This window comes from Macaca nemestrina, chromosome 3 (assembly GCF_043159975.1).
Source record: "Macaca nemestrina isolate mMacNem1 chromosome 3, mMacNem.hap1, whole genome shotgun sequence".
NCBI lineage: Eukaryota > Metazoa > Chordata > Mammalia > Primates > Cercopithecidae > Macaca > Macaca nemestrina.
This window is the reverse complement of record NC_092127.1, coordinates 39251676-39265535: the sequence shown is the minus strand read 5'-3', so window position 1 is coordinate 39265535 and position 13860 is coordinate 39251676. Positions and strand designations below refer to the sequence as shown.

General features: G+C 34.7%; 1 protein-coding gene across 7 annotated transcripts in view; it reads right to left on the bottom strand.

Moving 5' to 3' along the window:
- Positions 1-13860, bottom strand: part of LOC105463467 (LPS responsive beige-like anchor protein) — a 770029-nt gene that overhangs the window by 171259 nt on the left and 584910 nt on the right. For all 7 annotated transcript variants that reach the window (XM_011710554.3, XM_071092575.1, XM_011710553.3 and 4 more), the window contains one exon: positions 529-669. In XM_011710554.3, the coding sequence (XP_011708856.2) occupies positions 529-669 (141 nt within the window). The remainder of the gene's footprint in view (positions 1-528; positions 670-13860) is intronic.

Here is a 13860-nt window from a genome sequence, read left to right as displayed (position 1 = left end):
TGCCTGTATCCTTGTAACAAGCTTTAATTAATGATGTGCTGCTAATGCTTTCCCAAAGACATTGCTTTCTAGTAGATGAATCACCTTTCAATTTCACAGAAACATTTCTTGTTTAACCAATATATTATCAATACACGACAGCCTTAGTTTTACCAACAAACTTACCTTATTCCATTTGGGGCAACTTTCCAAAATATATAAATACATGTCTGTGTTAGTAACAACTTACTTAGTTCTTATTTTAATAAACTGCATTTTAAAAGAATTTATGTTACAATTTGGAATCTGGTAAGATAGCAACCATCTGAAGGGGCAAATTTAAGAAAAAAAATTCATACAATTCCAGATGAAACATTTTTAAGGCAATACAAGCCAAATGAGATATAGAGATATTTATAATTAGAACTTCAATCATTTAAACTGACTTTTTTAGTGTTCAAAAAAAGATGCTGATGAGTTCTAATTTTTGCATATCCTTCACAACATTGAATTTATTTAGTCATGGTGTATTATTCAAATTGAACTTACTATTCTTAGCAGCCATGCAAGAACAAAACTTGCAGTTGAGTAATGAGTACCATAGTGAAACTTTGGAACTTGATCGTCTTCCCATGATTCATAGCGCTCTGCGAAGAATGCTGCTCTTTTTGGGTTCAGGGCTCCTATTGGCTGCCAATAGGCAGGGGAAAAACAAAGAATACATAAATGTAATCATCCTTCACATCTTCCTGTCTCGTGATGATATCCTACTGGTAGGTATAAAAGTGAATTTTAAAAATATATACTATTTAAGCTGCAACGCAGTATCATTTTGGGAGTAAAAAGAAAAGCAATTTTTTTTCAACACAAGTTAAACACAACATATAAGTAAGTGAATGGATGAACCCATCATTTCTCCGTAAGTCTAGTTTTAGTGGAACATAGGTGTTTAATCAACCCATAACAAGCATCACATAAAGACAATTACATGAAATGAAATATCAGATATACAACACTTTGGAAAGCACCTATAAAACCTCATTTAGTTAATTAGAAGCAACAACCAGAAACAGAATCTTAAAGCTGAAGGACTGACTTATAATGGGTTCTTAGAAGAGGATGAAACAAAACTGGGAGATAGGAGAGATGGAGTACAAGAAAGAAATTGTGAGAAAATAGGGTTAAGATATAACTAGAAATTTCTACTAGTGTGAGTGAAAACAAAGGATAAAAATATGCCTATATATCTATATAGGATACACACACACACATATATACACACACACATATATGTATATACTTTAAACAGACGATAAAAATATGCCTGCATGAACTATATATATAGTTAAAAAAAATAGTAGACAGATTATGAACTTATACTGGAAAATAATACTTTACAGCAGAGGTCCCAGAGCAACATAGCAACACGGTCAAAACCCTGAGCTCACTGGAATGATAATAATACTCATTCAGAAGGTTGTTTTGAAAGATAAAAATGAGTAGGTACATTAAAGTCCAACAAACTATGCCTGACAACATTCAATGAATGCTAACTATGGTTTTTAAGATAATCTTTTAGAATTTGGGTAAAAGAGTTTGAATGAAATAATTGCCTTTAGCAAATTGCTTAGCATAAGATAAAGCTTAATAGATGTTGGTTGGTACTTGTATCTTTATTGTTGCTACTGCTGTTGTCATTTAGTTAATACATGAACTCCATTAAATAGCAGGCAAAATTCTGTGTGATCATGCCTATGCATGTACATTTCCTTATGAAGACACAGAGAATATGCTTGAGAGTCTCAAAGGAGTCTAAGGCTCAAAAAATGTTAAGATCAACTGCTTTAAGTAACAATTCATTCTCAAAAAAATTCTAATCTCTAGAAAATCTCTATTCCTTATTCAAAATGTTTAAGTACCCATTCACTGAAAAAGATATGATATATAAGATTACTTCTCTTAATAAGATACAGAGGCCAGGTACAGTGGTTCACACCTAGAATCCCATTGCTTTGGGAGGTCGAGGTGGGAGATCGCTTGAGTGGGAGATCGCTTGAGTCCAGGAGTGCAACACAGTGAGACCCTGTTTCTACAAAAAATTTTCAAAATCAGCTGGGCATAGTGGCATGTCCCTGTAGTCCCAGCTACTCAGGAGGCTGAGGTAGGAGGATTACATGAGCCCAGGCGCCTTAAAGCCTACAGTGAGCTATGATCATGCCACTGTACTCCAGCCTGGGAGATGGAGGAAGTCCCTATCCTGTCTCTAAACAAACAAACAAACAAACAAAAAAATAAATAAATCTTTATTTTAAAAAAGATACACAACAGTCTTTTGCCTTATATAATTTATGAACACCTATTAGTTAATCACTCCTTATTTATAAGAGAAAGAAAATATCTGATTATTTGTAGAGAAAATGTTAAAACAAATAAATCAAAAATATTGGTTTAAAATGGATGCACTGAGAAATATTTTATTGAAAACGAAGAAATGTTCAGACCAGTTTTTAAACTGCTTTTCATGTTATATAATTTTAAGCAACATCTTAAATTTATCATTTTGGTTATCTTTATCAAATTAATTATTTTTTCAAAACTATCTTTGGCATCACTCTCTTTCAATAGCTTGGTTTTAATAAATATTATCATATTTTAAGGCATGTTTTCCTTTACAAGCAAAATTTTAAAAATCTTTAATTACTATTTTAAGTCAGTTTCACAGTAAACTAATTTAAATGCTATATTTTAAAGCATTAGTTTCTGTACAAAAGAATCATATCTGACTTACTAAATATGTGCCAGTTAAGAATGGAGCTGACTCCAAGGATTCTTTCTTTGTTACAAAACCAATTTGAAATGCCTTTAAATGTATTTTAGTTGCTGCCCCTAAAGAATGAGCCATGGAAAAGAAAAGAGAGAAGAAATAAAATCACTAGAAGACAAATTATATGAATTAAAAATAGAATCAATGCTCCTTTTGTATGGTTCTGCAGCATATTAAGTATTCACTTTATCTGCTCCTATTTTTATTACTCTCCAAATGAATAACCCCCAAAATCAATAGTTATAGAATCACGTTTCTTGAATATAATGCTAAAACCAATTAGGATTGATTTCACTAGCATCTGAAAAAAAATGGCATCTTGCAGAGATCCATATTGGTAGAACCCACAGTATTGATTTTGGCTGTTATTGTTACAGTTGGTTTCTGAAGCCTGCTATAGGACAGCTATCAAGACATACCACATTTATTTGCAAGCATATAAAAAAGAAGTCCCCAAATAAAAGAAAGTTAAAAAAAAAAAAAAAAAAAAAGACCAGTGGAGCTGTGCAATGACAATGATACACTATCAGCTTACTCAGAGAAGTTACAGTGGGAATACACACATTGAATTATACATTACGCGAAAGCACTGATTTATTGTGGTAATAACATCCACCTCATTAAAAGATTCTGCTTTGCTGCAGTTGGAAGGCTACATATTGTTTACTGCTATAAATTAATGGCAGTGCAAAGAAGACTGTGGAACCATCCTAACAATAGATCTGTAATGACAGTGCTGTATATCACAGCTTCCTCAGCAGCTTCATAATAAAATGGAGACAATGTATTGAGCTAATACATTCTACCATGCTGGCCCATATTTTTCTGACAACTGCTTTAAAAGATGAGCTGAATTCAACTATGTTATAATGCTGCAAAACATTTAACTAAGCAAGAGTCAGTCATATACCAAAGTGCATCAAAGCATTTTTAAAACATTGTCTAAATCAGCATTTCAAGATGTTTATTCATCTCTGCAAAAGAACAAAAAGTAAATGCTGATGAATCCTCTTACTTATATAGTATATTAAGAGTGAAAATTATAAGTCAGTTCAGGAAGATGCTAGCACCATCATCCTACATAGAGCTTACTGTACAATTTAACAAGCCTGACAAAGTATTTTTCTTAAAAAGCAAGATTTTAAAGGAAAGTGACTCAAAATACTGGCCATTAAAAATGGTCATAATTTCTTTTAAAAAATCAGTAAAAATAAGTATTGATTAGAGAGTATAAAAGTGGTATAATTCCAGGTAAACACAAATAGCTCTAGAATACAGAAAAATAATTTTAAACACTATAAAAAGCTAACAAATAAATAGAATTATAGAAGGTTTTCTTAACTCTAAAAACTAAGAAAAAATCTCAATCACAATACAATGAAAAACAGGTTTAAGTAAAATAGAATAGAATAATTTGAAAGTTAGAGTATTAGGTCTAACAACAAAATATTATGTTAAAAATTAAAGGACAGGCGCAGTGGCTCTGCCTGTAATCCCAGCATTTTGGCAGGCTGAAGCAGAATAACTTGAGCCCAGGAATTTGAGACCAGCCTGGGCAAAATGGTGAGATCCTGTCTCTACAAAAAATCAGAAATCAGATGGACATGGTGGTGTGCGCCTGTAGTCCCAGCTACTTGGGAGGATCACTTGAATCCAGGAGGTTGAGGCTGCAGTGAGCTGTAATCGTGCCACTGTACTCAGCCTGGGTGACAGAGTGAGACCCTGTCTCAAACAAAACAAAAACCAGAAACAAAAACTTAGCTTAAAGTGAGAAAAGACAAATGAAAGAAAACCAAAACTCCTGAAAATAGTATGAATAGCTAAAAATCACATATTTAGGATATTTTAATAATTTCACAAACAGCAAAGTTGACATCTGTAGTAGAATGATAAGTACTCTGCTTATGAGACAGTAATGATATCTTTCAAAAAAGGATATGCAAAATAAAACTTTAAAAATTAATTTTGTAAGAAGACTGCAATTAAAAAAACATTTTTTGTTACCTTCTTTGAGAAGTAATTTTACTAGTTAATAAAATCCCTGCATATAAAGTGATCTATTCAGTGCCTGGTACGTAATAATAATGATAATAATTATTTTTTTTTTCAGGTTATTTGATGAAGAATATTTAATAAAAAAGGCACGAAGTAAGCCTGATGAAATTAGTGGTGTCTATTAGGAAAGACTGTGATTAAACATCACAATCCTCTAAAGACAAAGCAGGATAAGAACATGTAGTACTGTGGATGATCTATAAGAAGCCTAAGAGTACACAGTAGTCCCCATCAATGAATTTTACTACCTTAAGAACATAATCAAAACAAAATTACTTTTCAAAAATCCATGGGCCTCCAAATTTTACTATGAAAAGCGTAAGAAATATCAGGCTACTTATAATCATCTCCTACTACATTATTTAAAAACAAACAGTTTGAATTAACAGACTTTGGTCTAATTATTAATAAAAGTTAGCTGTAAAAAGAAAAGGTACCTGTTTTTTCTTTCTTTATTAAAATTTTAGGAACTCTTACCTGAAGTTATCTACTTAAGAACAATACCTCCAGCTTACATTTTGTAATTTATTAAACATTATTATACATTCTCATAATAAATAGGTAATCTAGATATTCCTATTTTATTATTAAAGAAATGAATTATCTAGCTTAAAATCAACATAAATCTAGAAGACTCAAACCTAGTACTCAAAAGCCCTTCTCTGGACCATGTTATGTATTTAAAACTATTGTATTACAAGTTGGTTTTCCTAATTTCAAAAATTTGCTGTAATCTCAATTTTTCAAATATTTCTTTACTTAACAGGTTGATTTAAAGGCCAATGTAAGTAAAGCACTTAGAAGCGCTCCTGACAAAAACAAACAAACAAACAAACAGAAAGAAACTAACAAGTATAGCTGCTATTAATGCGGTTATTACCATAACTATAATTCCTTCTTGCCTTTTGAAATTTATGTATGAATGATTACAATTTATATCAACCTTTCAGAAGTGAAATTCCAAACTACTGGACCATACGTACAGTTATTGAAGGTACTGGGAAATTGGCAAGAAGTCTCAGATTTTTTACAAAGCAGAGATTTGATTGTGTTAGCTAACTTCTCTTTTAAAACTCAAATGTCTCAAGGAGCTTTTCACACCTTTCTGTAAAGGCTTTCTTTGGAAAACCACTGAACTCCAACATTTGGAGATGAGAAGCAGAAAAGACTGGGGTTAAAGAAAAGGGAAAAAAGGTAACTCTAAACCAAAATACTAAGAAATAAGGTGCTTGAAAATGCTAAAGCATAATATTTTATCAAGATACATTTTGTGGGTAAACAGAAGAGTGAAGAAAAGATGTCAAACGTGAAAAGAAGCTTAGGAAGGGGAGGCAAAAGAGCAGGACTACTTTGCAACCCTGCTTAGGATCCTGATGACTGGCTGAAAGCCATCTGCCAATGTAATCTTCATTTGATATGACAGGGAAACCAGAAACATTCTTTAATTTTGTGATGACAGGTAAAGACTTCCTTACAGTACTGAAGAAGGTGTATGCAATTAGAAGTTATGTGTTATTTCATTCTTCCCTAAAAGTAGGCTAGGCCACAGGAAACGAAAGAAAACCACTGCAAAGTAAGGGAAAAAAACTAGCAAGGAATAGAATACAAGATGGCTGAACTCAATGTTCTTCTATGCTATAAAAATGTCAGGTTAAAGGACAGAATATCATCAAGCATCTGATATATGTTAACAGATTAAACAAATTTCACATTCAGAGAATAAAAGGATACACTATCAGGAAAAGTTACATCATAAAAGATAGTCATTCTTGATTAGGGAATAATGATTTGGTTTGAGAAGACTCCAGGAAAAAACTATGATATACATATCAAAGGTGCCATTTTATCTGATGACAGTGCTACTATTTGCTGAATATAAGCAAAGGTTCTAAGAATCTTACATAAATCATCTCATTATCTTTACAACAACTCTTAATACACAGACCAATTAGCATCCCCAATTTGCAGGTGAAAAAAACAGTCGGGAGGAAGTAAACAACTATCAGTGGTTAGTTACCAGCCAGTGGCAGCAGCAAGATTAAAAGCCACCTCCAACCAAACTGACTAGCAAATCCCAGAGTGATTTGGGTTGTGTGAACTGGTACGCTGCCTCTGCAAGGCCATTAGAATCCTTTCATGGGAGCTTTAGATTAAATGCTCTTTTGAAAAAATACTATTAAAGTTTTTATCCCTACCTATATAATGTCTGTGGATATTACCTTAGAAGAAGGCATCAAAAATGAATTTTTTAAAAAAGCATATTTTATCTTGGGGACATCAAAAACATGCTTGGCAAATACAGTTTTTTTAAAAAAAGTAAACAAAAAAGGTAAATGCTGTCACCAAAGTTTATTGCCTTATCTTCCTTTTAACTTTTCTATTTTTTCTTTTCTATCTTTTCTGTGAACCCAAATGAGAGCCCTTAATTTTCTGTGTTGCTGAGGCTTTTTAGAGAAGCCAATGAATTTGATTCCCAGTGTCTCCATCACCTGTCTTCCTCCCCAACTATTCTAGTGAAGAAAATAAATAAATAAATATATAGTGTCTGACATTTCAGCAAAATTGCCACTGTCAGGGGGTGTAGCAACTACTTTGTTTCAATTGTAACAGCTTTTTTTATCTAAATGACAAGTATAACAAGCAGCCTGATCAGCATTTTCAGTCAACCTTGGCTTTTAGGGTATTTCGTTATATGCTATATACAGCTGAAATGGTTTGGCACTTATCTTCACATGCTCTAGATTTTATTTAATACTGTCAAGAAAAAAATTTCATCAGCACACCACTATGGCTTTTAGAGCTAACAAATAAGCACTTTTGTTTTCAAGTACCAGAACACTTTTTAATCCCTTGAAAACACACTTTTTTACGAGTGGCATTAGATATATGCTCACTACACCATTTCAATTTAACAAACACATCTTGGGAAAAAGAAAGAATTCCATTTTACTTATGGTACCTATGTAGAAACTAAATCATTTCAAATGCTTGCACTGATAGATTTACTAGTGATGTCTTCATAGTTCTATATTATCAGCTACACAGTAAGTATTAAGTAATTTTTCTATAGGTGTTTATCTCATTTTGAGAAAGTCACATAAACTGTTAAAAATAAACTATTAATCCAATGCCACTGCTGAGCTAAATGCCTATAACAACCCAATAAACAGTCCAAAAAATCCAAGGATAATTAATAAAAATGTTTTAAGTTATTATGAAAATGATAAAGAATGCTGATATAACAAAATCTATGCATTTGCAGATATATTCACCTGCCCACTTAACAAACCAGTTAAGGCCATTAAAATCAAATAAATCTATATGCTTTTAAGACAGGTCATTAGTAGTACACATATTAATGTTCTGCTAGCTTCTATAAACCAGAAACATAAAACAAAATTGGGAACTACCTGAGAAACATTCAGCTTTTGAAACTCATTTTCTATTTGCTTGGAAAGTCATCGGAATATAATAAAACTAGTTCTAATTTCAGAAACTAACTCTCTCTCTCTCTCTTTCTCTGTGTGTGTGTGTGTGTGTATGTGTGTGTGTATGTTCAACGCTGAGTTGGGAAAACCTGTGTGCTTATTGTTTAGCTTAAGCCTGGGCTAATGGCACTAAATATTTCAACGATATGCATGTGAAGTACAATAAAATATCATGATTATAGAAAGCAAGGAGGAGTCCAAATCCATAAAGATTAGTAAAAATAGTTATTTTATTCTGTTTTAGACTAATAAACAGCTTTTTGGGAAAGTAGTAAATCTTTTAAAAAATATGTTTATTTATTTAGAGACAGGCTCTCACTCTGTTACCCAGGCTCGCATGCAGTGATGCAGCCATAGCTCACTGCAGCCTCGAACTCCTAGGCTCAAACGATTCTTCTGCCTCAGCCTCCTGAGCAGCTAGGACTACAGGCACATGCTACCACACCAACATAATTCTTTTAGTTTTTTGTAGACCCAGGCTGGCCTTGAACTCCTGGCCTCAAGCAATACTCCCTCCTCAGCCTTCCAAAGTGCCGGGATTACAGCCATGAGCCACCACCTAGGGCTGGAAAAATACTAAATCTTAATACAAAAATTAGACATAAAGTAGGATAAGTTAAAGATGTCAATATATAAGGTATGGATGGAACTAGAGGCATTATGTTAAGTGAAATAAGCTAGCACAGAAAGATAAATATCACATATTCTCACTCATATTTTGGAGCTAAACAAAAGTGGATCTCATAAAGATGAAGAGTTAGACTGGTGGTTATCTGAGGCCAGGAAGCGTAGGGGGGAAATGGATGAAGAGAGATTGATTTTAAAAATTATGTTAAAGAACACAGAGACAGGCAGGCATCTGAGTTGTAAGGCATTTTAAAACTATAGTGGACTTCAAATATCAAACAAGGAGATAAAATATTGTTTGGCAAATGTAAACGAGCCTATGTGGTAGCTTTCAGAAGAAACAGGGCAACTGGAATCAATTTAACAAGATAATCTCTAATGATTCCATAAGTGCAACAGAAGAGACTCTAATAATTCTCATGACTTAAGAATAGCCATGGGTCATACATAAGAGCTGGCAAATGTTGATAACACTTTTGGAGTTGATTATTAGCAATGTGAGGCCTGACAGGCAGTTACATTGCAGTTGTATTCCTAGAAAAAGCCCAGTCCCGGCAAGGAAGGTCAGTGATATTCAACCTCTAAGACGATCCCCAAAATGAAGCCCTTATATCAAAAAGCAGACCCTGCTAAAATAGTCCAGCCCCTGTACATTCCTCCCCAGTGCCGCTCTCAAGGTAAGCAAAATCCACTAGTTGAATAAAACTGGAGCAGCCAGATTGCTGACCAAAAACCTTGCTCCATTGCTGGAGAAATCAGTCAAAAAATAAAGGCCGATGAGATTCGAAAGTGCTATCTAAAATTTACCTTATTTCCTTGTGCAAGAGGATATGTTGGGATAGTCATCAACATAGAGAACTTACATTTTACCCTTTTTAAAATGAAAATTTTATTGTACTTTTCCCTCTACAACTATATATCTGACCTACTTGGTGGAGTGGGGGATTAAATTTAGTCATTTAATTGTAGTACAGTGATAATCAATACTTATGAGGGACTAGAAACAAGCCAGTGAAGCTCGGATTTAGAAACCACTGCACCTGCAATAGCTGGACAGGTTTTGGGCTGCCTCTACAATTTAAGACAAAAAGAAATAAAATGTAAGCATAAAAATATAACAAAAAAATCCTCTGTTCAATTTATAAGTTACTATCAACTGGAAAAAAAATAACCTCATGTAACACAAATCATATGAAATAATTTTATGTGTCAACTTGACTGGGGCACAGGGTGCACAGATTAAGCATTATTTCTTGGTATGTCTATGAGGATGTTTCCAGGTGAGATTAGCCTTTAAACTGGTGGACTCAGTATAGATTTCCTTCTCCAGTGTGGGTGGGCATCATCCAATCTATTGAGGATCTGAATGGAACAAAATGCAGAGAAAGGAGGAATTTGCCTGTTTTTTCCTATCTCACTGCTGAAGCAGAGACAGCTCATCTCATCTTTTCCTGCTGTCAGTCTGGGATTTACACCATCAGCTCCCCTGGTTCTCAGGCCTTTAGACCTGCAATGAATTACACAACCAGCTTTCCAGGGTCTCCAGCCTGCAGATGGCAGACTGTGGGACTTCTCAGCCTCCCTAATCACATCAGCCAATTTCTCATAATAAATCTCTTTTTGGATACAGATATATAGATATCTCCTATTGGTTCTGTTTCTCTGGAGAACCTCAAGATACCACATCAAGAGGAAATGAAATTAATTCATAAGGTAAATATAGAGTATTTCTTCAAATTTTGAGATCAATATTGAGATTACAATCACTTATAAAATAGAATATAAAGTTTTATAAACTACCTCATTCTGGTAATAGATGGCAAAACTATGGTTCCACCATCCACACTCCTTTTCCCAAATGGAGCACCTTTTTTAAAACATTCAAATTTGACATAATTTAAGAAGCTCCTTTAAAAAAGTGATTTAACAACATGTGGATGTCAAAGAATGCACTAGACAATTCATAGAAAGAAAAGCCTAAGAAGTCCATTAACCATGTATCCAAAATGGGTAATTTCATATTTAAAAAGCTATCAAAGTTGACTATTTCCTATTAAAAGGAACCAGAGGTCCTTAAAGAAATCGTGGATTCTAATTCTGGGGCAGAAAATATACAAAACAGCCTGGGACAGACAACTTGTTGTACCAGAAGGCAAAGGAATTGTCAAATATTAATGGGATTGTATCTAAGGGACATAATATCCTTCTTAAAGAGACCTCACTGGACAAAGTCGTGGCAATTTCAGTACCACAAAGAATAACGCAGTTCTACTTTCATATAAAAATGTAGCAAGTATCAAGGAATGTTGCTCTCATTTTAACAACAATAAAAAGACTATAAGATGATAACCACTTTTGTATTAATCAGAATGCTGAGGTAAAAGACAACTAAATGAAGTAAATTCCAAAAAGTTTCAGGCCTATTACAAACTGCTATAATTTTGGCAAAACATGGGAGGAAGAGGTAGTCAACATAAAAGTAGGTAAGAAGAAGGCCAGGCATGGTATCTCATGCCTGTAATCCCAGCACTTTAGGAGGCTGAGGCGGGTGGATCACCGGAGGTCAGGAGTTTGAGACCAGCCTGGCCAACATGGTGAAATCCCATCTCTACTAAAAATACAAAAATTAGCCAGGCATGGTGGAGGGCACCTGTAATACCAGCTACTCGGGAGGCTGAGGCAGGAGAATTGCTTGAACCCAGAGGGCAGAGGTTGCGGTGAGCCAAGATCATGCCCTTGCACTCCAGTCTGAGCGACAAGAGTGAAACTGTGTCTAAAAAAATAAAATAAATAAAAAAAATTTAAAAAAAGGCAGGAAAGAAGAATCTGCTAAAATTATTTATAAAGAATTCTAAATACCAATGTTGGGTGAACAGATCAACTTAGAAACACAAGGGAGTTTGCATGCACTTCTAAGCTCTTTTCCATGGGCCTCTATAGGTGGCTCATGAGAGAGAATATGACTGAGGCAAGGTAGAAAACCAGGGAGGGGCTCTCTAGGTGACACAGGCACACAGGATATGATTTACAGTTACTGGGAATGGCAACAAAACACAATCTCATTCCCCTAATCTTTCTCTTATAGGAATCAAAATCCTTAAGCTGATGGGAGAGGAACACCAAACTCTCATCCCAGGGACTAAGCAAGTATCAACTTGCACATGGGGAAAGAGTGGGAGCAAAACTAATCTACTACAGGAAGAGGGATAGTAGCAAAACTAATCTACTACCCTGTGTACCACCCCTAGGACCCAGGCAAAGATCCGCTGCTTCTAGAGGAGGGTAAAAGCAAAAGCCCTTTCAGGAAGACATGTCCTGCACTGATGCAAAGAAGAGGTCTGCTACTACTAGGAGAAGGATAGGAAATTCTTTCCTGTGGATGCCATGAAGGGTAGACGCAAGAACACTGAGAAGGTCCATCCCTGACGACCATTTAAATGGGATCTACTTAAGAATGAGGATGAACCAGGAGAACTGAGGAGCTACCCTATCTACCCCCCAACAAGCCTGGAACTGAGTTACCAACAACAGCAATCTAATTCTGGAAAAAAACCCAGAAAAGTACATAGAAAAATGTCTCTGTGGCACAGGCATAGAGGGTCAGCTAGAGAGTAGAGCAAGAAGAGTGAGAAAAGACATCCACCACCCAGGCCAAATTCTTACAGAGAATTTGAAGTTTGCACTGTATTTTAGGGTAATAATAACAATAACAAACCTAACTAAGCTCATCTATTGACCAGATTGACTGAACTCCCCACACTAACTACGTGACATAGAAAGAAGCATATATTTCCCTGGGCATAAAATCTTATTTATATCCCAGCCTATACTGTTCTCCTATCTCAGATAAAATACAATCATAAAAATAATCTAAAAGAAGCACATAAAGGGAGACAAAGTACAAAGAACTGATGTGTAGAATAAAAAAAACAGCAAGAAGGTAGATTTAAGCCAACCATATAAAAAATTACATTAAATGTAAATGATCTCAACACCCCAATTAAAATACAGAGATTGTCAGATTGGGCATGAAAGCAAGGTTCTATTATATGTTGTCCATAATAAAAAAGTTAAATATAAAGCCATAGACAGGCTTCTTAAAATAATAGAAAAAAAATGCTGCAAGTAATAATCAAAATAATGCCCTCATGGGATATTAACATCAGAAAAAGTAGATTTCAGAACATGAAATATTACTAAATATAAAGAAGGACATTGCATACGGAAAAATGAATTATTTTATCAAGAAAACATAACAATTTGAAGAGTGTATGCACTGTATTAGTTTCCTAGGGCTCGTATAACAAAACATCATAAACTAGGTGGCTTAAAACAATATAAACTTATTGTCTCACATTTCTGGAGGCTAGAATTCTGAAATCAAGTTGTTTGCAGGTTCATGCTCTCTTTGAAGCCTCTAAAGGAGAATCTTTCTTGCCTGTTCCAGGTTCCGGTAGGCCCAGTTGTTCCTTGGCTTGCAGCATCACAACTCTAATATCTGCTTCCATCAACATATAGTGTTCTCCCCCTGTATGTCTGTCTTTATATGTTTTCATACAAGAACACCAGTCATATTGGATTTGGGCCCACCCTAATGACCTCATCTTAACTTGATTACATCTTCAAAGACCCTATTTATGAATAAGGTCACATTCATAGATACCAGGAGGTTAGGACTTTAACACATCTTTTTGGAAACAAAATTCAACCCACATCATGTACCCAAAAATAAATGTGGAAAATACATAAAATAAAAACTAGCAGAACTTTGGTGAGGTGGGTTGGCTTACACCTGTAATCCTAGCATTTTGGGAGGCCAAGGCAGACAAACCACTTGAGGCCAGGAGTTCGAGACCAGCCTGGCCAACATGGCGAAACCCTGTCTCT